The 27,102-nt window shown below is 35.6% G+C and overlaps 1 protein-coding gene and 1 long non-coding RNA gene across 5 annotated transcripts in view; both read left to right on the top strand.

Moving 5' to 3' along the window:
• Nucleotides 1-2,391, top strand: part of LOC149478579 (uncharacterized) — a 35,257-nt gene extending 32,866 nt beyond the window's left edge. For all 4 annotated transcript variants that reach the window (XM_089708378.1, XM_089708379.1, XM_089708377.1 and 1 more), the window contains one exon: nt 617-2,391. In XM_089708378.1, coding sequence (XP_089564504.1) covers nt 617-2,269 — 1,653 coding nt within the window. In that variant the 3' untranslated portion in view covers nt 2,270-2,391. The remainder of the gene's footprint in view (nt 1-616) is intronic.
• A 2,538-nt stretch (nt 2,392-4,929) lies between these two features.
• Nucleotides 4,930-6,339, top strand: LOC149478578 (uncharacterized). Its single transcript, XR_016317366.1, has 3 exons — nt 4,930-5,229; nt 5,356-5,417; nt 5,492-6,339. It is a non-coding gene; the product is annotated as an uncharacterized LOC149478578 (long non-coding RNA).
• The last annotated feature ends 20,763 nt before the right edge of the window (nt 6,340-27,102 follow it).

Genomic DNA, 27,102 nt, shown 5'->3' with positions numbered 1-27,102 from the left:
AAAAAAGCTCATCGAAATCCGAAGCGTGGTTTTAAATACCCAAGCCATTGAGTAACTATCGTTATTAGCGTTTAGCTACTATTATGTATTCTGTGCTACCGTGTAAAACCTTTTCGATGTCCATCGTCAATGTTCATGTCAGTCATCTGCCAGAGGACAGACGTAAACGTTTCCATAAAATAAGCAAGCTCTATAAATCTAAGTTAAAGCATTTATCGTAGGGAATGTGAAGAGAAATCCAAAGTCATTACTTCAGTAAGGGATATGGGAGAGGAGTCGTCCGCTCTCTGACGTGATGTAGCGAAGTTTGGGTTTATGAGCACAGATTGATCCACAACTTGGAAGTCATGTAATATTTACTTACGACTTGAATTAATTAGGAGTCGTTGAAATACATTAAGATTTTGTTTCACAAACTCATTCCTTCATTGAATAAATGAAGTGTACCTACTTAATAGTTTTTTTTAAACTGCTATCAGAGTCTGTATTCTGCAAATTGTCTCAATTTGTGTATATTAAAAAATTGCATCCCTTAATAATTTTCTAAGTTATATTAATACCGGCTCCGTTAGCAGTTAGACGATGGAGAGTAACGTGTGTGTGTGTTGCGTTGCAGGCCATGCGGGGGTGGTGCGCGCGGTGGAGCGCGGGGCGGGCGCGCACGCGCTGGCTGGCGGCGCTGCTGTGCTGGTGCGCGCTGGTGGCGCTGGCGCTGCCGCGGCTGCACCCCCCCGCGCGCCGCGCCGCGCCGCACCCCGCCCCGCCCGCGCGCCTGCTGCTGCAGTCCGAGCCGGCCGCGTCCACGCCCGCGCCCGCCTCGCCGCCCGCGCCCTCCGCGCCGCTGCCCGCCACCGACACGCGCGTGCTCACCGAGGAAGAGCTGCGCGCCGACGCCGAGCGTCGCCTGCCCTCGCTACCGCTAGCCTACTGGCACCGGCACAAGGATGACAAGAACAAGTTTTACAAAAAGAAGGACTGCGCGCCCTTCCCCTCCATTTACGATCTCGAGTTCCACAACACGTACTGGCAGACGCTGCGCGCCAAGGGCGAAGTGTTCCACCTGTACGGCGCGTACATGGACGCGCGCAACGCCTCGCGCATAGGGCCCGCCGTGCGCGTGCTCGCCGTGCACGACCGCATCAAGCCCACTCTGGCCACGCACTGCCAACTGTGGTTCGAAGAGCGCGAGGCGCCCGTGGTGGTGCGCAACCTCGAGTATAAGTACGTGTGGAACAGCAAGTGGGGCAACTACCGCGACGGCGTGCTGCAGCCGTACCTACTGGCGTGCGTGCTGCCCGCTGAGGTGCGCCACCTGGTGCCAGCCTCCGTGTCGCTCGTGGCGAGCCCGTGCGACCGCGCCACCAACAACCTGCGCGTGCACAACGACCGCCCAGCCGCTCCAGAGGAGCGTAAAGACTTTGCCGTCTGTGTCAAGGGACTCGACTTCCTCCACGAAGACTTATCCGTGCGTCTCGTCGAGTGGATCGAGTTGATTCGCCTACTGGGCGCGGACAAGATATTTTTCTATGAACTGCAAGTGCATCCGAACATCACCAAAGTCCTCGACTACTACAACAGCATAGGCGTGACGGAGGTGACGCCGATAACGCTGCCCGGCGGCCAGCCGAACCTGCCGGGCCTGCAGCATATGTACCTCAAAAAGAAGACGACGCACAAGCGGCAGATGGAGCTGATCCCGTACAACGACTGTCTATACCGACACATGTACCGCTACCGCTGGCTCGCGCTGCTCGACATCGATGAGGTGATCGTGCCGCTGGAGGACGGCGACTGGGCCGGGCTCATGCGGCGCGCGCTGCCGCTGGCCGCGCCCGCGCCCGGCAAGCCACCGCGCTCTTCGTACCACGCGTCCAACGTGTACTTCCTGGACTCGCTGCGGCACGAGCACGAGTGGGAGGAGGGCGCGCCGCGCTACCTGCACATGCTGCAGCACGTGTACCGCACGCGCAACTTCACCAAGCCGGGCCAGTACGTGAAGGCGTTCCACGAGACGGAGCGCGTGCTAGCGCTGCACAACCACTTCCCGCTGGCGTGCCTGGGCGGCGCGTGCTCGTCGTACGCGCTGGAGACGCGGCACGCGCGCCTGCAGCACTACCGCGCCGACTGCGTGAGCGCGCTCAGCAAGGCGTGCGCCGAGCTGCGCGCGCAGCCCGTGCGCGACACGGCGTTGTGGCGGTGGCGCGCGCCGCTAGTGGCCGCCGCCGACGCGGCGCTGGCGGCGCTGGGCTTCGTGCCGCCGCACCGGTGACCGCCGCCCGGCCCTCCGGCCCGCCAGCCCGCCAGCCGCCCGCCGTCCGCCGCCAGCCGCCTCATACGCTTAGTCTATTAAACATATTAAACTCTAGTTAATAAATGTATTTTTATAGTTTATTTTGTGTTTTATTGACCCCACTCCGACAATGGTGATAAACAGAAACAAACTATAAATAGGAGTGGAGTAGATCTCACCCTGAACAAAAATATTATCAATTTTCATATTTATCTGGTTATTCATTGAATTACACAAATACGTTTAGACATAACAATAAAGAATCAGCCGTCCATATCAAACTAGCATTATCAGCCATTACATCATAATAAAATTGGATGCACTGAATGGCTGATGCTTAGGTTGTTCATGTAACTTATCAAGGTGTAAGTAGGTATACTGTAAAAGTGACAAATATGTAAATAAATCATAATAAACTATGGTTGGTTTGTTTTCTTGTTTATTCCTGTCGCTTGAAGCAAGCTTTTAGCATTTAAAAAAATGTGTGCGCGTGTACTAGTGTACACACGTAAGAAGTGAAACTTCTTTATGACCTTATTTTTCAAAAAATAATTTACTATATGCAACTTTACAGAAATACGTCGAATCACGCGTGATAGGGATAAGATGATGGCGCGTAACGGAAAAATGTCACGCGTAACGTAAAAATGTTACACTAAATTATTTCCAACCCCGATAAAGAAGTTTCACTTCAAAAATACTTCAGAATTCATTAAAGGAACTACAATAATCTTCTTCTTATCTTCTTCTTATATATAAAAATGAATCGCAAAATGTGTTGGTAAGCGCATAACTCGAGAACGGCTGAACCGATTTCGATAATTCTTTTTTTAATATATTCCTTGAAGTACGAGGATGGTTCTTATGTAGATAAAACGTAAACATGTACCACGGGCGAAGCCGGGGCGGACCGCTAGTCTTATATATAAAAATGAATCGCAAAATGTGTTGGTAAGCGCATAACTCGAGAACGGCTGAACCGATTTCGATAATTCTTTTTTTATTATATTCCTTGAAGTACGAGGATGGTTCTTATGTAGAGAAAACGTAAACATTTACCACGGGCGAAGCCGGGGCGGACCGCTAGTTATTAATATTTATGTAATAAATTTGCATGCCGTTGAATGACGGCTAAACCTGCGTAATGAGATAATACCATAGAATAATATACACTCTAACGCGACGTAATTCTGTATAGCTGTATTACCATTAATTTTATTTGCAGTAAGTATGCGATTTATATATTTAAAAAGGGTTACCTATCTTAATCTCGAATTTTAATATTCCGAATATCATAATCCCGAAAACGTTTGGACATTTTTTCATAACCCCGAATTTTAAAATTTCGAAGTTTTGTTTTCCATATAATCGCAACTCCGAATTTCATTTGCCCATTTCTTTATTTGTACGACGTTTTACAATCCAGACGAATGAGTTCCAGACATACGAAATCTAAATGCACAAAATCCAGATGACCGTAATCCATATGCACGAAAGCCAGATTTTTAAAACACAAATTTTTGAAATACAGTTAATTGATATCCAGACAAAGAATGTCCAGATTTTTTAAATTCAAATAAACGATATCCAGAAAAACGAAACGAAATCCTTTCAGGGGGTCACAGCACGAACCTAACCTAACCTACTGAGTCGAATTTGACACTTAAACCTTTCTGTAATAGGCAAGTAAAACAATAGCGAGTCGGTTCTGGCACTCGCCGGCCGCTGCCGCGGCACGCTCGCTTCGCTCGCTCGGCTCGTGCGTGAGGGTCGCAGTTCAAACCTAACCTAACCTACTGAGTCGAATTTGACACTTAAACCTTTCTGTAATAGGTAAGTAAAACAATAGCGAGTCGGTTCTGGCACTCGCCGGCCGCTGCCGCGGCACGCTCGCTTCGCTCGCTCGGCTCGTGCGTGAGGGTCACAGTTCAAACCTAACCTAACCTACTGAGTCGAATTTGACACTTAAACCTTTCTGTAATGGGCAAGTAAAACAATTTACTTACTGGTAATGTTTATTTTCAGGCAATAGTAAAGGTATAATCACGATTTCATGGGAACCAAATAAAAAGATTATGAAAATTTGGTAATAGTTTATTTGGAAAATGTTACGATGGGAAACAAAAAAAAGTATTCAAAGAATCTGGTATAACTATATCTGGATTATGAGAATACGGGAAACAAAAAAATACTTTTTAAAAATCTGGTTTTGGTGTATCTGGAAATTGATTCATCTGGGAAATTAAAAAAGGAATTTTAAAAAGTTGTCATTCACTACATCTGTCTTTTAAAAGTTCTAACAACCGTTTTAGGGATTTTAAGATTCGGGTAATAGAAATTCGAGTTTTTAATAGGTTACCTTTAAGGTGATGAATTAATTTTTCTAACATTTACGGCCCTTTTTAAACCTTCGTAATTTTTATATTATTAAAGTTGTCGTGATGAAAATTCTTGACAAGAAAGTTCAATAGTAACACAATACGTCTACCGTTTTAGAAACATGATTCCATGATATTTTATCGATAGAAAAAAAATACAAAGTTCTCATTGTTATTTTTTTTTAATCTCTGGCATCTTCAAAATAACAAACGTAAAGTTACGACTTTTTGGATATTAACTATAAAATGTACAACCTATACGTCTACCGTTTTAGAATTTTGAAATATGCGATGGTTTTGAAATAAACAAGAAATACTTGAAATTAGCGCCTGACCAGCCAATATAGCGAGAGCCGCCCTGTACCTTCCTACCCCGATCGCTGCACGAGTCATTCCCGCTACGGCCGTCACACGGGGAACTTGTGTCGCTTGCGCAATCGTAAAAAAGGGTGACAACACGATAAGACAAAATGAGACAAATGGGGACAATAAAGAAAATAAGAAGAAGAAACATAAAGGTTGGAGGAAAAAGAATGCTTACAATTGGAACAAATTAATGAAGTAAGTTGGTTTTATTTTAAATTTGATGATAATTGTATTATAGACGATGTTTGATATGTACCCCTGTTTTAAGTACATAACGAATGTGTAAGATTTTTTCATTTATAGCATAAATAATCTTTTCAGAAATCCGGAATCCAGAAGGAAAATAAACCCACTGATTGTTCACAATGTGAACCCACTCCTTCGTAAGTACCTTTATTCAGTCAAAAATGTATGTTATCAACGCTCTACTGGTTTTATCGCATGATTCCATTTTTAGCAAAAAGCAACAAAGTGCAAAGAAATAAAAAATCATGGTGAACTTAGTGGAAGTATGGTGGACGTAATATGGAATTATGGAACAGGAGCTCGTTGGAGTAGTATTATATTTTAAAAAAATACGAAAAAAATTTCAAGAATTTCTTAGTAGGTGGTAGATCAGTATGTTGTATAAAGAATTTGATGTTGATATTTATTTCATTTATACTTACTACACCTGTGCGGGAAATTGCTTAGTACTAAAACCGGTTTATATTCATATTTACATAGTAATGTGAGTTTTCATTTCGAAAAATTTTGTGTAAGTATATTAAATTGAGTTCCTGGGTGATCTGGAAACACAATTGGGCCCGGAGGATGGCGCTGCAGTCACTCCTCCTAATCACATGAACCGATTTGGATGAATATTTGTGTGCACATTTCATTGTTGTGGGATGATTGGTTGATTCGTTTTCACATTAGCTAATATTATGTATTTTTGTTGTTAGAAAGTAAACTTAATTTAATGTTTATAATACATTATTATTGGTATAAATAAGCCAGTGTTCGTCTCACATTGCTGTACCTGCCTACCTATCCTACCAGGGCCTAACTTTGTTCTGGCTATTTTATTTTGATTATTTGTAATGAATAATTACAATTAAAATAGAGTGCAAAAAATAAATACATGCGTCAGTATATTTTGTGTTTTTTTTAAACAATTTTTTTATTTAAAAAAATATCATTCCGACCGCGGCTTTGCCCGCGTGGAATTAGGTTATATCGTGAATCCTGTTTTATCCCACAGAAGTGTTCAGTTCGGATAAAAAGTATCCTATGTGTAAATCCAGGCAATTAGCTATATTTTATCAAAATTGGTAATGACGTGATTAAGTAACAACTAACAAAAAAAATATACAAATTAACATCCAAAGTTTCGCATCAGTTTTACTGTATTAGCGATATCTTCCACTCTTGACTTTGACTGAGAAGAATTAGGGTTTATAACTTCTTTCAGAAATAGTACCTTTCATTTCTGGGCATGATGTAATATCTACGTCAGCATCAAATTCTATCTAAATCAATTCAGTAGTCCGCGTAATTAGGTACTTACCATTTCATTTTTTCAGAGTAACAATATTTTTTGTTATTTTAAAGATTATTTATAACCTGTATTATTTTGTAATAAAGTAAACATTACGAAATAATAATAATTAATAATTATTAATAATGTCTAAGTAGTTGTTAAAAAGAAGATAATTTTGTGTTTATAAGCAAGAAAATAAAACCAATAAATCAACAATTAAATATATGTATAACAATATTATAACTGTATGACGACTCCATACATGTTTGTCCCGAGTCGGCCAGCGGCAGCGCGGCGAGTATGCAAGAATGACTTCGCGCACACCCGCGTTCGCGATAGCGAGCTATTAGACTCCGCCCGCCAAGCAGTGGATTTTTTTTTGTGTATCGTCTTAAAAAGAAATACTTGTAAAACTTTGAATAAAGTTTTTGAATGTGAGTTTCAAAAATACCAATTATGTTGGCAGACGACAGTAGTAGCTGTGACAGTAGGCGTAAATAATTACCTACTTTATATTATGTATTATGTACTACCTACTACACGTAGTAACTTAATCCATAGTAATATTACCATAGCACAGACTATGGATGGACTCAGCCCGCGGCTTCGCCCGAGTTAAAGAAAAACCCGCACAGTTCTCATCCTAAAAACCTATTCTATGTCCCTTTTCAGGTCGCAAACTACCTCCGTACCAAATTTCATTCAAAACGGTTCAGTGGTTGCGACGAAAAGAAAAGACTGACGGAGTTACTTTGCATTTATAATTTAAGGGCGCGTATAAAGTCAAATCACCAATCAACTTTTAGTTGATACGTGTAATATTCAAGACCAAATATAAAAAATAAAATATATGTAAAACTTGATGATATTTTCGATTATATTGTCAGATCAAAAACATAAAATATTGAAATTGACTCGATAGAAAAAATTCACGAAGTTACCTCTAAATTTCACACTTTTACGTTTTTTACTGGACATGGTAATACTTATTAAGATTTTTTTTTCATAAACAATTATATTAAAACATTTGCAAGATATTTGTCCGAGCATTTTGTGTAATTACTTTTAGTTTTGGTTTAATCACGATAAAACACTTTTGGCGCTTACTATATTTTTAATTACGCAAGAAATCATCTTCCATCGCACGTTCCGGGAGCTAAAAACATAATTCTATTTCATACATCAGACGCTATCGCTCCGTTGAGACGAGTAGACCACGCTAAAATTGCTGCGCCGTGTTTTATAATTACGCCGAATATTGATTTGTAAACAACAAAATGAAAAGACTTAAGAAACGAGAACTAAAAAAGATTCAAATTGAAAAGATAACTAAATGTCGAAGGTAAGTTATAATAGTATTGTTATAATATTAATAAATAATAATTATAATATAAAAAGATAAGACTTGATTTACCTATTTGAGAAAGTTTAGTTTCTGTAAAATAATTTCCGCGGGCTGAGTATTGACGCGATAGCAGCAGCAACTATAGATAGGTAAATAAAATTCATAGTGGTAGGTACCTAATTCTTACAGTCGCGGTGCAATCAATCAAGTCAAGAAAGATTTATATTATTATTATTACTATAGGCAGATCCTATGTTCGCTCCAGTAAATAATAATATCAATAATATGTAAACCGGTTGTGAATAGTACATATGTATTATATTTACAATCTGTATTAGATAATCATACATAACATCTATACATAGGTATAACAAATTCGTACGAAAGTCAAAACTGTACTTACATTGAATAGGTATTTTTTTATAATATACATAATATGTATATGTATATATATAATATATTCATAATCTGTATTACATAGTAATATGTAGTACATATCTATACATAAATATAGTTTTTAGAATTTTTGTACGTCTGTCTGTATGTATGTCTGGGCTCTAATTTTGGTGCAGATATAGCTTGAGACCTGAGAAAGGTCATAGGATGAGTTTTATCCCGTAAATAAAAAAAACTGTCTGTGTTTGTCTGTTTGTTTGTACACGCTAATCTCCGGAACTAGGGACGGATTTGAATGAAAGTTATTTTGTTGTGTAGGTACTATTATATTATCCGGGAAATATAAAATAATAATTTATTTTGAAAACTGAAACACCTGATGCAGAACCGCAACAGACCACCTAAACTATAGATTCATTTGAGAAAGTTTATCCAGGCGAGTTTGGATATTATTATTTGTGTAAATTCTGTAAATTCGTTTCGGGAAAATCGGGAATGTTTTATAATATTATATATATATATATTATAGTATTACTATAGGTAGATTCCTATGTTTGCTCCAGTAAATAACCAATACAAGTTGTGAATAGTAACTACACATTATATATATTTACAATCTGTATTAGATAATAATATTACAATCACATAGGTATAAAAAAAAATTGTACGAAAGTAAAAACTGTACATTGAATATTTTTACGAATACCTACTTGGGGCGTGATTTTCAATCGATATAGGAGCCAAAAATATAGGTACACAGTTTATAGAATTTTTGTCTGTTTGTCTGTATGTATGTCTGGCTCTCTAAGCTCTAACTTTGATACAGAGATAGCTTGAGACCTGAGAAAGGACATTGGATAGGTTTGTTCCCGTAAATCCTAAAAAAACTCTATGTGTCTGTTTGTTTGTACACGCCAATCTCCGGAACTATTGGACGGCTTTGAATGAAAGTTATTTTGTTGTGTAGGTATTATCTGGGCAATATAAATATACAAATTCGAAGATCTAGAATGTATGATGAGGGACCCTGAGATCACACTCTAACATTTATAGGAGTGACGTCAACAAAAATTGTTGCGTCTGATGGAAATTTTCTGTTGATTAAAAAAAATCAAAGATCTGGAACATCTGATATAGACCCATAAGAGCCCAGCTACACATTTATAAGAATGATTTTATTTTTAGAATAATTGCTGAGTCGAAAAATGTCGTACAATCTAATAGTCCATTGAATAAAAAGTTCTAGAGTGCGTGAGTTAGTAACGTAAGATGTTTCTTCGGAAACATGTCAAGAGTCCCTAGGTAATAAACATACTAAAACCCCGGGCCACTAGGAGGAGCCCCGGAGTGGGGGGAGGGGGAAAATGGGTCCATTTTTTCATTTTTCGCTTAAATCTCAAAAACGGTACATGTTAGAGAAAAACTTTCAAGGAAAAGTTGAAAGGCCATAAAATTATCTACAAGTTGTACCTGAATCATTTTTTCCTATATCCTACCGTTTCTTAGTTATACGCAGTAAAACATGATTTTGGCTCAAACAATTTCCACATCAATCGATCAAAAAATATTTCTTTCTTCCAAAAAACTCAAAAGTGCAACTTGTGACCGGTACTGATAGATTGCTCTTAATTAGGTCTATAATTGGTAAAATAAACACATTCCTCCATGGAAGCCTTTAGGAGGAATCGATTGTCAAAATATTATATTATGGTAGTTTGAGTTACTGAACTTGATATTTTTATTTTTTTCTTCCAAAAAACTCAAAAGTGCAACTTGTGACCGGTACAGATAGATTGCTCATAATTAGGTCTATCATTGATAAAAATACTAGATTCCACCATGGAGGCGTTTACGGGGAATTGAATTTTATTAGGGTAGATACGATACTTGAACTTTTTATTTTTTTTCTTCCAAAAAAACTCAAAAGTGCAACTTGTGACCGGTACCGATAGATTGCTCATAATTAGGTCTATCATTATTGTAGTATTGTAGTTGTAGTAACAGTATTGAATTTTATTAGGGTAGTTACGATACATGAACTTTTTAACTAACTACCCTAATAAAATGCAATTCCCCGTAAACGCCTCCATGGTGGAATCTGGTATTTTTTATCAATGATAGACCTAATTATGAGCAATCTATCGGTACCGGTCACAAGTTGCACTTTTGAGTTTTTTTGGAAGAAAAAAATAAAAATATCAAGTTCAGTAACTCAAACTACCATAATATAATATTTTGACAATCGATTCCTCCTAAAGGCTTCCATGGAGGAATGTGTTTATTTTACCAATTATAGACCTAATTAAGAGCAATCTATCAGTACCGGTCACAAGTTGCACTTTTGAGTTTTTTGGAAGAAAGAAATATTTTTTGATCGATTGATGTGGAAATTGTTTGAGCCAAAATCATGTTTTACTGCGTATAACTAAGAAACGGTAGGATATAGGAAAAAATGATTCAGGTACAACTTGTAGATAATTTTATGGCCTTTCAACTTTTCCTTGAAAGTTTTTCTCTAACATGTACCGTTTTTGAGATTTAAGCGAAAAATGAAAAAATGGACCCATTTTCCCCCTCCCCCCACTCCGGGGCTCCTCCTAGTGGCCCGGGGTTTTAGTATGTTTATTACCTAGGGACTCTTGACATGTTTCTCTGACCCTCTTCCCTCTCGGATGTCGTGGATAGTGGACGTTTACAATATTATAATTAATTTTAACCTTCGAAAATCTAAAAAAATAGTTGCGTAAATATCTTTAAAATAATAGGAGAACATAAGTGCGGGGTGATCCGTGTAAGCAGTGACAATCTCTGAGTGTTCATGTGCGCCTAGTACCGCGATCAAGTACGGTACGCGTTAGAAAGAATACAAATAGTTCGTCCGTCTCGCACCGCATCCCGTATGACCTTGAATTCTCCAATCACGGATGACAACTATTAAAACTACTAATTAGCACCTTATTATTATCTATCATTCATACTATCTTCGACCGACTTTTATTCGTCATAAGTGCCAAAAGGAACCTTATTGCGTACGTATAATGCCGTATTCCCCGATGGAAGGCAAATCTCGTAATGCATCAAATCGCAATGCTGCCTCGTCGCACGATAGTGATAGTGACAAACATCATGTTGTTGCACGGAATAAAAAGCGCGCGATGGCAAGATCCGAGGACGATGAGTTTATTACATTTAGAAACGAGATGAAAGAATGGTTGAAAGATTTCCAGCGAGAACAAAATCAACAACTTGATACTTTCCGCAACCAACAGAACACCAGGCTCGACTCCATGGAAAGATATATAAGTGAAATATCAGCGAATATCTCGTCAATTTCCACCACAACTCAGGATATTGAAAAATCTGTGGATTTCATCACGGAGAGGATTCATGACGTGGAAAACAAAATAGATGGTTTGCAAGCCAAGTGGAAAGCTGTTAGCCTACAAGTTGCAGCTCTCGAGGAGCAACATGAAACCTTGGCAAGGTCATTAAATAAAACTATCTTAGAAATACGTAATGTTCCCAAAAAAGATCAAACTACAAAATCCATGTTATTTGACTACGTATCTAAGCTTTGCTCAACCCTAAAGATTGTTATACAACCGAATGATTTAAGAGATGTGTTTCGCACGACGAATAGGAAAGATAAATCTATGTCCAACCTATTCATTGAGTTTTCAAATACTTTACACAAAACTAACATCTTAAACGCTGCACGAAACTTTAATAAAGAAAACAAGACCCGCCAATTAAACTGTAATCACCTGGGTATCGAGGCTCCCCCCACCCCTATTTATATTTCCGAAATGCTTACGCCTAATGCCAAACGCCTCTTCTACCTTGCTCGTGACTTCGCAAAAATGGAGGAATACAAATACTGCTGGATATCAAACGGGAATATCTATCTAAGAAAATACGATGGGGCCCCCTACATCTTGGTGAAAAACGAAAACCATCTTAAATCTCTCCAAAACAATAAATGACTAGAAGTAAGAAAAAATCACTTTTATAAACTACTCATCTCTTTGCCTTCGTATTATAAATTTAATAACAGTACAAACTCCAGCTTGTTGATTAAATCACAATTTAATATTAACATTCCTTACACACTTCACATAATATACTCAATCTCACTCACAAATAATTATTTTTCACCATATACTAAAATATTAACTATATTGGGAATCAATTTAATAATCTTATCTCACATCTATTTACATACTTTTTCTTTTTATGCATATATATTCGAATTCCTCTATTTTAAAATAATTTATAACATTCGATAACTTAAAGCTAATTAATAACATTGATAACACGCCGCTTATTCAAAATGCACTTTTGTCATGTCCCGAAAGTTGTTCCAACTACTTTAATTCTTGTCATCTCACCATCGTAAGCCAAAATATAAGAAGCATTCATAAGAATTTTGATAGTTTTTCCTTATTCTTGAATAGACTCAATTTTGCTCCTGACTTCATAATCCTAACTGAATGTTGGATTGATGAATCATTTACATATTTAAATCTGGCTGGCTACTCTCTATTTAAATCAAACAAGTTCTTAAATAAAAGTGATGGCATTGTTCTACTTTTTAAATCGAGCTTGCAAGTTGAGAATCACGAACCTTCGTTTACTGATGCCAACTGCACGGTTACCGTTTTGAATAGCAACATTGTTATTATATCAATATACAGATCCCCGTCATTTCACAATATTGACGACTTTTTAATATCGCTGGAACGTTTGATCTTATCGTACCAAAATAAGTCCATATTTATCGTAGGGGATCTCAATATCGATATAAGGAATTCCTGTTCAGACTCCAGAGTCCATAAATATCTTGATCTCTTGGCTTACTATGGAATAACCTCAGGCCATAACCTGCCGACACGGGGCGACAGCTGTTTAGACCATGCACAAATCAAAAGCCAATTATCTTGCCGTGTCGCTGTTTGTCCTTCAGCAGTATCCGACCATGATGCTGTTATAGTGGGTGTTACCCTCAACAATTTTGAACCATTCCCTCCTTCACAGAAATCTAAAAAAATTAATTTTGATAATCTCCATAATGATATTCAAAATATTGACTGGCAATTCTTGTACAGCATCGACAACATTAACGAAGCAGTGGCAGCTTTTGTCAATCCACTTCACACAGCGATTAAAAACAATTCAAGCTGTTGTACAATTCCAAATTCTAAGGCCATTAGAAAACAATGGATTACGCCCGGTTTACTCCGTTGCGTTAGACGAAGAGATCGTCTCCACAACATTGCTAGGAAGCGCCCTAAGGATGTCGTACTGCAAGAAAAATACATACGTTATCGTAATTATTGTAATAATATTCTCCAAAATCTTAAAAACTTCCATGATAGTGAAAATTTAAAGAAAAATAAAGGCAATTCAAAGCGCTTATGGTCGACTATTAAAGATATCTGTAGTTTAAACTCGTCTAACTCTAATTCTGATGATTTATTAAAATGTTCTGACTCCATTGACGAGTCTCTTTGCAAAACCAATGAATACTTTACTAACATAGGTAAAAATCTTGCAAATAAAACATTACAAAAACTCAATACCTCTGAGAATCTTCTTGCCGCTAAGACATCTATACCTAATTTTACAAAATCTTTTTTCATAACACCAACCGACGAACTCGAAATTGCCAATTTAATTAGTAGCCTCAAAACCTCTTCTAGCTGTGGATGGGATAATATTCCAAGTAAAACGATTATTATGTCAAAAACCTGCCTTGCTGCCCCGATTACATACTTATGTAATCTCAGTATTACTACGGGTACATTCCCAGATGACTGGAAAATCGCAAACGTCATCCCAATTCATAAATCTGGTTGCAAATTAACGTTCTCTAATTATCGACCCATATCTCTTCTCCCGACGCTATCCAAAATTCTGGAAAAAGTCGTAAATAAAAGGCTACTTTCCTATCTGGAAAAAGAATCGCTACTTGCTTGCAACCAATTTGGCTTTCGCCAGAACAGGTCTACTGACGGTGCTGTTTCCTCCCTTGTTGATTGCATTAGCAATAAGTTAGACTCAGGACAGAAATGCATCGCGGTATTCCTGGATCTGGCGAAAGCTTTCGACACTGTCTCGCGGCCCATTCTTTTACGTAAGATGGAATTGTACGGAGTTCGAGGCATCGCTCTGCAATGGTTCACTTCTTACCTTACTGACCGTCGCCAAAGAGTATGCATAAATAATCAACATAGCACTCTAATGAACATCCCATATGGCTTGCCTCAAGGCAGCGTGCTCGCTCCTACATTGTTTTTACTGTACATGAACGATCTTTGCTCCCTTTCCCTTCCATATACCACTTTGTTCTCTTTTGCAGATGACACAGCTCTCGTATTTTATTCTAACTCTTGGAACGAAGTAAAAGCTGCAGCTCAAAATGGTCTTCTTACTGTCGCTTCTTGGTTACAGGACAACCTTTTAACCTTGAACATTGACAAAACTAAATTCATCAGTTTCAGTATAACGAGTCGCTCTGTCCCACCTACGTCGCTAAATCTTCAAATACATTCGTGTACAAACTCTTCTTCTTGTTTATGTCCATCCATTGTAGAAGTTAATGAAATAAAATATCTGGGAGTCATCATTGATTCCAAACTTTCCTGGGAACCTCAGATAAATACACTGTGCTCTAGGATTAGAAAGCTTATACACATATTTAAAAAATTACGTTCAGTTGCCGATGCCCATACAATAAAATTAGTTTACAAAGCACTCTGCGAATCCATTATTTCTTATTGCATTTCAGTCTGGGGAGGCGGCGGTTCCACCCTTATGCTTAAAATTGAGCGCGCTCAACGGGCAATACTCAAAGTTGCTTACAAGAAACCTTTTCGATATGCTACATCTACACTCTACGCCGACGCAAAAGTTCTGTCAGTCCGTCAACTTTACATTCTGGCTACCGCACAAAAGTTCCACAAAATGTCTAAGCAAACCTTTGCACCAACATCAAGAGCCCCAAGACGAGTCAATTTCACGCTTCCGAAATGTAATACCTATTTTGTCAAACGCTTTTATAGTTATAGGGGCCCTTTCCTCTACAATAAGTTCATTAAAAGATTAAATGTAAATATAATAAATGCATCTATATATATTTTTAAAAAGAGATTAGAACAACTTTTACTTAACTTAAATTATAGTGAAACTGAAGCATTGCTTGTCAGTGAAAAATAAAACACACATACACACACACACACACACACACATAAACATGCACACACACAAACACACTCACATGCACGCACACTCGCTCACACATACACTGGAGTTTGTTAAATATTTTATTTTCGTTTTTCGTTTTTTGTTATATTTCTTACACTGCAATGTATAGCTTTTAATTTTTAGAAACTAAAAATACTTCTGTAACATAGGAAGAGACTAGTTTCCCACAACACAGGGGATCCTAGTGTGGGGACTAGTGTATTCTAAAATGATTGTACACTGTGTTTTGAAACAAATAAACGATTTTTATTTTTTATTTTTATTTTTTATTTTATTTAGTAACTCAAACTGCCCTAATATAATATTTTGACAATCGATTCCTCCTAAAGGCTTCCATGGAGGAATGTGTTTATTTTACCAATTATAGACCTAATTAAGAGCAATCTATCAGTACTGGTCACAAGTTGCACATTTGAGTTTTTTGGAAGAAAGAAATATTTTTTGATCGATTGATGTTGAAATTGTTTGAGCCAAAATCATGTTTTACTGCGTATAACTCAGAAACGGTAGGATATAGGAAAAAATGATTCAGGTACAACTTGTAGATAATTTTATGGCCTTTCAATTTTTCCTTGAAAGTTTTTCTCTAACATGTACCGTTTTTGAGATTTAAGCGAAAAATGAAAAAATGGACCCATTTCCCCCCTCCCCCCACTCCGGGGCTCCTCCTAGTGGCCCGGGGTTTTAGTATGTTTATTACCTAGGGACTCTTGACATGTTTCCGAAGAAACATCTTACGTTACTAACTCATGCACTCTAGACCCCCCTTGGAGGGACTCATTCAATGGACTATAACCAAATTAATCAAAATAAAGTTCTGGAGGAATGTGTGTCGTCGACTGCGTATGTTTATTTAAAAATAGTATCTATACTCGCTATTTCGACAGACTTTTTTTACGGATTCGTGCTCTATACTGTTTCCCTAATATTGTTTTTTTTATATATTACATACAGACAGTTTTTTTACTGTTTTATAATATGTATCGATTATCATTAATAATTATAAACAAATAATAATAAAAAGACATATTACATAATTTGTGAGGATTTCAACTTCACTGTTTTATAGAATTATTTTAGACAACATACCTACTAACTACCGAAAATACGCGTTGAACGAGCGAAGAATATTGTGTATAATTTAGCGTGCGATGAACTTTACGTACGTTGGATGAGCCGGGTGTATGAGGGTATTGTGAGGGCGCGCGGCATGGCGCGTAATGTGCGGGGCTTAATCGTAGAATTATCTGGCTTTATACGCCCTCTTAAGTTAGGATGTCAAAGTTTTAGTTCTGAGGGCTGGATAGAAAGTGGAAAACTTTCACACAAATACAATACCTACATAATATTGTAACGATTTTGATAAAACTTTACACTAGATATTTGCTAGAGAAAAATCTTTTCCTATGTTCTATACTATACTATTTTATAGCATAAAACAGAAAACTACTGAAAATATATATAGGGCTATTGAGTATTGACATCCATCGGCAATGTGTAAAATTAAAATATGAGGACTTTTATTTATTTAGCTTTATCATGTAGCCTGTAGGCAGGCTATTTACCATCAATAAAATGTTGGACAAATAAAACACGGTATATTTCCTTGAAATCGACTTTATTCAAAATAAAAAGTACAAATAGTTATAACCAGATATAAATTAAACACAGTTATAAAAAAACGGTAACTATTTTTTGTTGTTCAACGAAGAAATGATGTTAGACAATAGACATGAAGAAGTTCCGTCAGGCAGATATAAATATGTATAAATAGTATAATTTTTATATTTTTGCTAAACCCGAACGAAATCGAACTGAAAAGGTGACAACATCTGATGTTATGTATTAAGGTTGATGTTCCGACCGTCCCTCCATACATTTTTGATTACCTCTAAACACTTAACACAGACACTATTTCTTTAAAACTAATCATTTTATCACTTCTCTATAATGAAATGTGTGCGCGTTCGACCTTTTTAATCAATAATTTACAATATTTACTTAGAAAAACAACAGTAAAATACCGGAAAAATTTGACACTTCTACAGTAGTGTGCGTGACTTTTGCCAAGCGAAACACGACATAAAGCACGACATCTAGCGCATAGACTATATACTTATTACAGATCTAGCGCGTCAATGTCTAAACGAAAGGCGATGTTTAGACATTGACGCGCTAGATGTCGTGCATTCGCGTTCGTTATCTTATGCATAATGAGCATAATTCTAATAAATCAAAGTTCTGTGTAAAAATTGAGTAATTTCATTTCCAATCGTTCAAAGAAAATAACAATAAAATAAAATAAAACTAATGACCTTAGAAACTATGTTTTTTTTATTTATTACTCATTATTGTTCGTCCGTCGTAGGTCTGTAAACTGTATTGTACACTGAAGGTAAATGGTACTGTAGGTACTTTAGTTCGGCGTCGTCGCTCGTCGGCTTGATATAAAATTACATTCTTGATTTCATTGACACGCGCTATGATTTGCGCGCGGAATTTCTTGTGTTGTGAATTTATTTTTGTATGCTATGCATTTTAATTGATTCAAATTGCAATGTTTCTCTAGTATGCATTTGAGACTATATTGTAAATTGTAATAATTGATCGTGGGTATAGTAATTAATTATTCTAATAACGCAATTAGTAATATATGTATTTTCGGTGGGATTCAAAACAAAAAATTGGCCCGTGATTTTTATGAAATTTCACCACATTGCAAATCACATCAATCATAGTTCATACACATGTATGACGAAAGTGATTAGTATTGTGGCTAACATTGACTCATCAGTTCATCACTGAAACCAGTGATAAATCAGTACCTATATCATATTGTGTTTGAATATTTTTAAACAATGATATAAGTATACAATTATTATAAATCGGTAAACTATCAAAGTAACCACAAACTTGCAAACATTGGTAAAATGTCCAGTAGTTTATGAGCCTATTCATTACAATCAAACAAACAAACAAAGTTTTCCTCTTTATAATATTAGTGTAGACAAACACTATGAATACGATCACGAATGCAAATTCGGGGATTTTCTAATTATTGCTAAATAATAATTGAATTCGTTTTGAAATACTCTATAATTTTTAGTGTATAAATAGACATTTATAATGTGGTGCTCATTTTTTTTGTACTGCTAACGCTATTGTAGGTACCTATTTTCGTTGTTTTATTTCAAGTGAACACGGCCATACAATTTTGTCACGAGCCGCCTATGATTGTAGGTACTTTTGTTAGGCTCCTTCGTCGTCCGCGTCGGCTCGAAAGTTCTTGATTTCATTGTCACGCGCTATGATTTGCGCGCGGATTTTCTTGTGTTGTGAATTTATTTTTGTATTATTATTATTTTTTATTTATTTTTTTTATTTTATTGATTCAAATAAAATATTTCACTAGTATGCATTTGAGACTATATTGTATTATGTATAATTTATCGTAGGTATAGTTATTCTTATAACGCAGTTATATTTTCGGTGGGACAATTTGACCCGTGATTTTTCTGAAATATCACCACGTTGCAAATCACATCAATCATACACACGTATGACGAAAGTATAGTGGCTATAATTGACTCATCAGTTCATCACTGAAACCAGTGATAAATCAGTACATATATCATATTTTATTGTGTTTGAATATTTTTTAAACAACGATATCAATACATATAATAAAATTGTAGAAAAGTGATGTCTGTACAATGAAAATATTTAAAAAAAAAATAGCAGGTGTTATTATTAAATCGATCCTGAACCCAAAACTGTAGTTAAAAAAATTTTTGTCTGTTTGTCTGTTTGTCTGTTTGTCGGTTTGTCTGTTTGTCTGTATGTTTGAACACGCTAATCTCAGAAACGGCTTATCCGATTTAGATGCGGTTTTCACTAATATATTGTGGTAAGCTTCATTTAACATTTAGTTTTATTTCATGTCAATCGGTTCATAAATAAAAAAGTTATGACCATTTAAGTAATCACAGCGAACATTTGCTAAGGCATTCTATAGATGAATTACTTTATTACGTAAATTATACGCTAAAGTTATTCCTTGACATGTCCAGATGATCATATCGAAAGTCCCCAAGCGTGGGGGGGGGGGGGGTGGTTATGCTGAGGGGGTAGTAGGGGGGTCAAAGGACCTTTATTTAGATTTTTGCTCATAAGTCTAAAACCTGCACAAATAGCATTATGGTTACTTCTAGGTAAATTTTCTATATAAAAGGTCTTTGAAATTATGTCGTAGGTATTATATTTTTAACCCCCGACGCAAAAAGAGGGGTGTTATGTCCGCTATGTGTGTTTACATGTCTGTCTGTGCCACCGTAGCTCGCTAACGGGTAATACGAATTAGATGCGTTTTTTTTTGTTACATTAGTAGTTTATTATATATAGGGGTAAGTGGGAATGAAAAAAACGAATGTTGTCGGTTATACCCAAGTGATATATCAAATGAAAATAGACGACATGTCAGAAACAATTAGTCAAATTTTATCAAAATCGGTTCATCCATTTATTTGATATAGGGGTAAAAGTGGGAATAAATAAATAAATTTTATCAAATATACTCAATGACCTGACGTGAGAAGAATAATGAGGCATATTTAATCAAAATCGGTTCATCCATTTATTATAATATAGAGGGGTAAAAGTGGGAATGAAAAAAACGAATGTTGTCTGTTATACCCAAGTGATATATCAAATGAAAAAAGACGACCTGTCGGAAACAATAAGTCAAATTTTATCAAAATCGGTTCATCCATTTACTATAATATAGAGGGGTAAAAGTGGGAATGAAAAAAACGAATGCTGTCTGTTATACCCAAGTGATATATCAAATGAAAAAAGACGACCTGTCAGAAACAATAAGTCAAATTTTATCAAAATCGGTTCATCCATTTATTTGATATAGGGGTTAAAGTGGGAATAAATAAATGAATTTTATCAAATATACTCAAGTGACGTATCTAATGAAAGACATGACGTGTAAAGTACAATAAGACATATTTTATCAAAATTGGTTCATCCATTTATTGGATATAGGTATAAAAGTGGGAATAAAAGTTGTCAAATATACCCAAGTGGTATATCAAATGAAAGGGCATGACCTGACGTGAGAAGTATAATGAGGCATATTTAATCAAAATCGGTTCATCCATTTATTATAATATAGAGGGGTAAAAGTGGGAATGAAAAAAACGAATGTTGTCTGTTATACCCAAGTGATATATCAAATGAAAAAAGACGACCTGTCGGAAACAATTAAGTAGTCCAATTTTATCAAAATCGAGAATCTAATGAAAGACATGACGTGTAAAGTACAATAAGACATTTTATCAAAATTGGTTCATCCATTTATTGGATATAGGTATAAAAGTAGGAATAAAAGTTGTCAAATAATATACCCAAGTGGCATATCAAATGAAAGGGCATGACCTGACGTGAGAAGTATAATGAGGCATATTTAATCAAAATCGGTTCATCCATTTATTGATTTATAGCGGTAAAAGTGGGAATGAATAATCGAATGTGGTCAAATAATATACTCAAGCGGCATATCAAATGACGTGTGAATTACAATTAGTCATGTTTTATCAAAATCGGTTAATCTGTTTATTACATATAGGGCACCTTAGGGGTGATAGTGGGGATAAATAATCCAAATGGAGTACCAAACGAAAGGATACATGTACATATATAGGTATGATTAGACATGGTTAAGATCAAAATCGATTCTGCCATTTACTAGGGGTGAAAGGGAAAAGTTGAAAGTCTGTGAAAGTAGAAGGATATGGGAGCGGGAGGATAGCCACATCCTGGAAATTTTGAACTCTTCTGTACCTAAGTTTTATAGCTCAGTTTAGTAATAAATTTTACTAACAGTTCTTTTGTGTTATTATTTATTTTATTTCTTAACTGTTACATAATAATCTGTAAGTACCTACTTATAATTTAGTTGTATATGATAGTACGTGTTTCAAGACGTGTTTACTCAATAATTGTGTGTTAAGTAGTAACTACTATGCAGTCACTATTCCACGCGGACGAAGTCGCGGGCACAGCTAGTATACAATATTATTATAAATCGGTAAACTACCAAAGTACTTCCGAATTTTCAGACAGACAAACAAGTAGTTTGAACACGCAGTTTTCTTATACTAGTAGCAAAAATCAAAACCATAATATTATGTTTCCCTACTATATTTTACTAAAAGTCGAGTGCGTCGAAATCGTAAATAATAATATGTTTTTCACCTTCCTGGTTATTTTCCCATAGTAAATAGTGTTTTAGGTTTGTTGTTGTAGGTAGGAATAATAATAATTATTCTTACATGTTGGTTATGAAATGTATATTGAAATAATTTACTTTTACAAATCATTAGTGATATAAGTTTTGAGTGAAAATGCTTGGATCAGCAGGTACTTCAAATACATGTTTTGATAAAAAAAACAATAGTGTAATAAAATAAAACTGCGTTTTATTGTAATCAATGTTGACAATTTTAAATTCCAAAATTATTGATCAATAAAATAGTTTACACCAACAAATATAACTTTTATTTTTATAACAATCGTTCATAATATAAACCGTAGCAGGTGGCGTTTTGAAGTTCTGTCTACTCATACAGAAAAATGGAAAACTTGTTTTTTTTGTAAACAATTTATTACTCATGTTGTTTGGCAACTCGAAGCGTGGTCGTCCGTCGTAGGTACTTTTGTTCGGCGTCGCGTCGTCGTCCGCGTCGGCTTGATATAAAACATTCTTGATTTCATTGACACGCGCTATGATTTGCGCGCGGAATTTCTTGTGTTGTGAATTTATTTTTGTATGCTATGCATTTTAATTGAATCAAATTGCAATATTTCTCTAGTATGCATTTGAGACTATATTGTAATAATTGATCGTGGGTAGGTATAGTAATTAATTATTCTAATAACGCAATTATATTTTCGGTGGGATTCAAAACAAAAAATTGGCCCGTGATTTTTATGAAATTTCACCACATTGCAAATTATATATTATACAATTACAATTACAATTATTATAAATCGGTAAACTATCAAAGTAATTACAAACTTGCAAAATATGCTTTTCCGAATTTTCAGACAGACACACAATTTTATTAGTTTGTTTTAGCAAAGTAGGTACCTATACCTATACGCTTACGTCGCGCGTCGCGTCGTCGAAAACGGTGCGCCCAGAAACAAACATACCTAATTCAGTTACAATCCTTTTTTTGTTCCGTAATTTATTGTATTTATTCTAATACGATTTTTTTTATTCGTCGGCCAGTTCTACTAGGTATAAAAAGATAAAATTGAAATATAATTATTGTAGCGACAGCCATATTATGTTACTATGTTTTCGTAAATATGTTTTTCACCTTCCTGGTTATTTTCACATAATCTTATCTTATATATAAAAATGAATCGCAAAATGTGTTGGTAAGCGCATAACTCGAGAACGGCTGAACCGATTTCGATCATTCTTTTTTTATTATATTCCTTGAAGTACGAGGATGGTTTTTATGTAGAGAAAACGTAAATATTATGTACCACGGGCGAAGCCGGGGCGGACCGCTAGTATATATATATAAATGAATCGCAAAATGTGTTGGTAAGCGCATAACTCGAGAACGGCTGAACCGATTTCGATAATTCTTTTTTTATTATATTCCTTGAAGTACGAGGATGGTTCTTATGTAGAGAAAACGTAAACATGTACCACGGGCGAAGCCGGGGCGGACCGCTAGTCTTATATATAAAAATGAATCGCAAAATGTGTTGGTAAGCGCATAACTCGAGAACGGCTGAACCGATTTCGATAATTCTTTTTTTATTATATCCCTTGAAGTACGAGGATGGTTCTTATAGCTAGAGAGCTAGTTAGTTTAGTTTTAGTGCAGTGGCAGTGTAAATGTTGTTGTTGAGGTTATGTAAATTTAACACTTTAGTTAACTACCAAGATATAAAGAAATGAGGATAGGACACAATAACTATTGGTTGAGGTATTTATAAACTCATAATATACTTTTAAAAAAATCACGTTTTAATAAATTTCTAGAGTTAAATTAGAACAGCTGATTCAAAATAGCCTAAAAAATCTTAATAATAATAATTACGCTTCACAGCAAGAAGAAATGTACCATATGTACCCGCACAAAGTCGATATTGTGTTGCCTACCGTTCGACTCAATGGCTAGGGTTGTAACTACCTTTAATAATTATTACCAAACTAATAAACCGAGTGATGCGAAATAACCATAATTCTTTTAGAGTTTGATAAAATGATCAGGCAGGTATTTTCTTTAATCCTCTGAATTCTCGGTTACTAAATTGTATCGTTGAAATTATTCTTAATCGCGTAAATTTAATAAATAATCATATGGAAAACACTTTTCATTTGTTTTTTTACTTTCACGCCCAACTACTATACAATAATTACGTTGTTTCGGTATTTTGACGAGAAAACGCAGGAAACATCCGTTGTATCATTTTAGATAGATTGTATATTTTGTATCTGTAGAATTGAAATCAAAGCTATGTATATGTTGTCTCCATTCTTTTCTTATCGGATTGTTGATCCCAATGCGAATGCGTCACTTAAATTTTATAAAAGACAATTAAGAACATCAAAAATAAAGTGATACGTAAATATTTCACAGTGCAATATATTATGTAATTAATAATAATTATATATTTATGAAAAAATAATTACATCAGATTTAATAATAGCAATTGTTTTGAATGTACATAATATGAATAAATGATTACATCATAATAGTAATAATCACAATTGTTTTATTTCCCATTTGTTGCAACCCTAGCATATTTTCATGTAGCAGCAGAAGTACCTACACTGGCGGCGCGGCCGCGGCATCGTGCGACATCAAAGGCATTGCCTTACTAGGTAAGTTTATAATGACTCATTTCTTTTATTATATAATTTACGTTTTACTTTTACAGAATCCGATTCAATGGATTATGAAGACGAGTCACACAACGCCATACGATAGTGATGATGAATGAACATTTCAATAAATGCATGCGTGTTTTTTTATGTTGTTTTGTAATTATTGTTAATTGTTTCTTAAATAAAGAAATAAACTAAATATTTAAATGATGATTTGTTATTTGCAACACAACTTTATATTTGAGATTCTTTACAAATGTATATTTAGTTTTGTATCATCAAATTTATAAATTTTATTCCATAGTTTTCAAAATTAAATGTAAATGACCATAAAAACATTAATAAAGTAAATCATTGATGTAAGGTCAGGGAACGTAATACATATATACATCTGACCATGTAGAAGCTAAGTCTTGTTGACTGCTGAAGTCTGTAAAGTTTTGTTGTCTGCTGAAGTCTGTACGCAATGAAAATGTCTGCCGTTTCGAAAATAAGTTTTTAAGACCCTAATAAATAAAATATATGAATGGCAGATCTGGTCAAATACTTTCAAAATTGTATTTTTTTCAGCACTTTCATAAGTGTCTGCCAGAATGTTATCCGCGTGATAATGGTCTGCCATTGTTATTTTCCGATAGTAATAATAATCTATTTTCAAATATCAAAATGGCAGACGTGGTCAAATGGTTTCAAAGTTCGCCAAAAATTTCCACCTGTCTTACCTAAGCGCGCGCCCCGTCCACCACTCTGGGCTTAGTGACTCCTCATCTCATGTATAGTAGGTATAGGGGAATCAACACACAAAAATCCAGGTCTGGTCAAATACATACAGGTAGCTTTGCGCTAGCTCTCTAGCTATTACTTCTTATGGAGAGAAAACGTAAACATGTACCACGGGCGAAGCCGGGGCGGACCGCTAGTAAATAATAAAATAATAAATAGTGTATTAGATTTGTTATTGTATCTTGTATACCTACGAATAATTATTCTTACGTCTTGTTGGGAAATGTTCAAATACCTACCTATTGAAATAATTTACTGTTACAAATCATTAGTGTTATTAGTTTTGAGTGAATAGGCATGGATCAGAAATTCAGAATATAATATGCTACTAACTACTCAAATACATACATGTTTACACAACAAACACCACTGACCTCTATAACTATAAGTTATAGAGGTCAGTGACCGTCAGTGACAAACACTATGGATACCTACGCTCGCGAATGCAAATTCGGTGATTTACTAATTATTGATACCTAGTCATTGAATTCGTTTTGAAATAGCCTGTACTTTGTAATTTTTAGTGTTATAGACATTTATAAAATGTGGTGCTCATTTTTTTGTAATAAATCATCCCGAACGCTATTGTATTTTCGTTGTTTTATTTCAAGTGAACACCTATACAATTTTGTCACGAGCCGCCTCTGGCCTCTGGGTGAAATAAACAAGTCAAATGATTTTTGTTCTAATTGTATTTTGGTAGTAGTTTGTTTAGAATTTACATTACCATTGTTTAATTTTTATTTTGTATTTGCAGTAAAATAAAAAGATGAAAAACTTCATTAGGTATATTGTACGACACCTCACTCTGAATCGCGCTAGCGAAATTTTTTCGTTATAGAGGACATATACAACTTTCGGACAATCTTCATTGAGGCCGGCCGGCAAATCGAGTATGTCGAGAAACTTCACTTATTCGATGGAGGTATTCTACCTTCCTTCCTCCACAGTTGTGGGACCCCGACGTGCATTGAACACGCAGCTTTCTGATACTAGTAGCTAATATCAAAACCACAGATATGTCTGTGATCAAAACCATAATAATATTTTTACCTATTATTTTACTAAAAGTCGAGTGCATCGAAATCGTAAATATGTTTTTCACCTTCCTGGTTTTTTTTCCATAGTAAATAGTGTTTTTGATTTGTTGTTGTATGAATAATTATTCTTACTTGTTGGTTATGAAATGTATTTTGAAATTATTTACTTTTACAAATCATTAGTGATATTAGTTTTGAGTGAAAATGCTTGGATCAGCATAATATCATATTTGCTACTTCAAATACATGTTTTGATAAAAAAAAAACAATAGTGTAATGTAGGTAATAAAATAAAACTGCGTTTTATTGTAGGTAATCAATTTTGACATTATTTATTTCCCAAAATTACAATAAAATAGTTTACGCCAACAAATATAACTTTTATTTTTATAACAATCCTACTTCCTACTAATGCGAAAGTTCATACATGTTTCAAAAGAAAAACTTTTACTTTTACTATTATTTCAATTTATCCGGTTTAATTAAGACTTAATATTGATACATATGATCATTATAAATACAAATAGGAATTAACAATATAACGAATACGTGGCACAACTAAAATTTTACCGATACCACCCGTGGTCATTCTCCTTTGTGGGTCATTTGTAACAGGATGGCGGTTCTACAGCGAAACAAGAAAAATGATGGTCAGAACGCTGATACCGGATACCTTAAGATACTGTAATATAAAATATTACTAGATTAGATAAAATATTATAGGTAGTATCTTCACCGTGTGTGACGCGCTTTACATTCACGCCATCTAGAGTTAAATCTTTATCATTTTTGTATACGT

Source organism: Colias philodice, chromosome 21 (assembly GCF_061535455.1).
Source record: "Colias philodice isolate Cphi_HAF_F1 chromosome 21, ilColPhil1 Martin Lab GWU primary, whole genome shotgun sequence".
Lineage (NCBI taxonomy): Eukaryota > Metazoa > Arthropoda > Insecta > Lepidoptera > Pieridae > Colias > Colias philodice.
The sequence above is the reverse complement of the archived record's forward strand: the minus strand, read 5'-3'. Positions and strand labels throughout refer to the sequence as shown.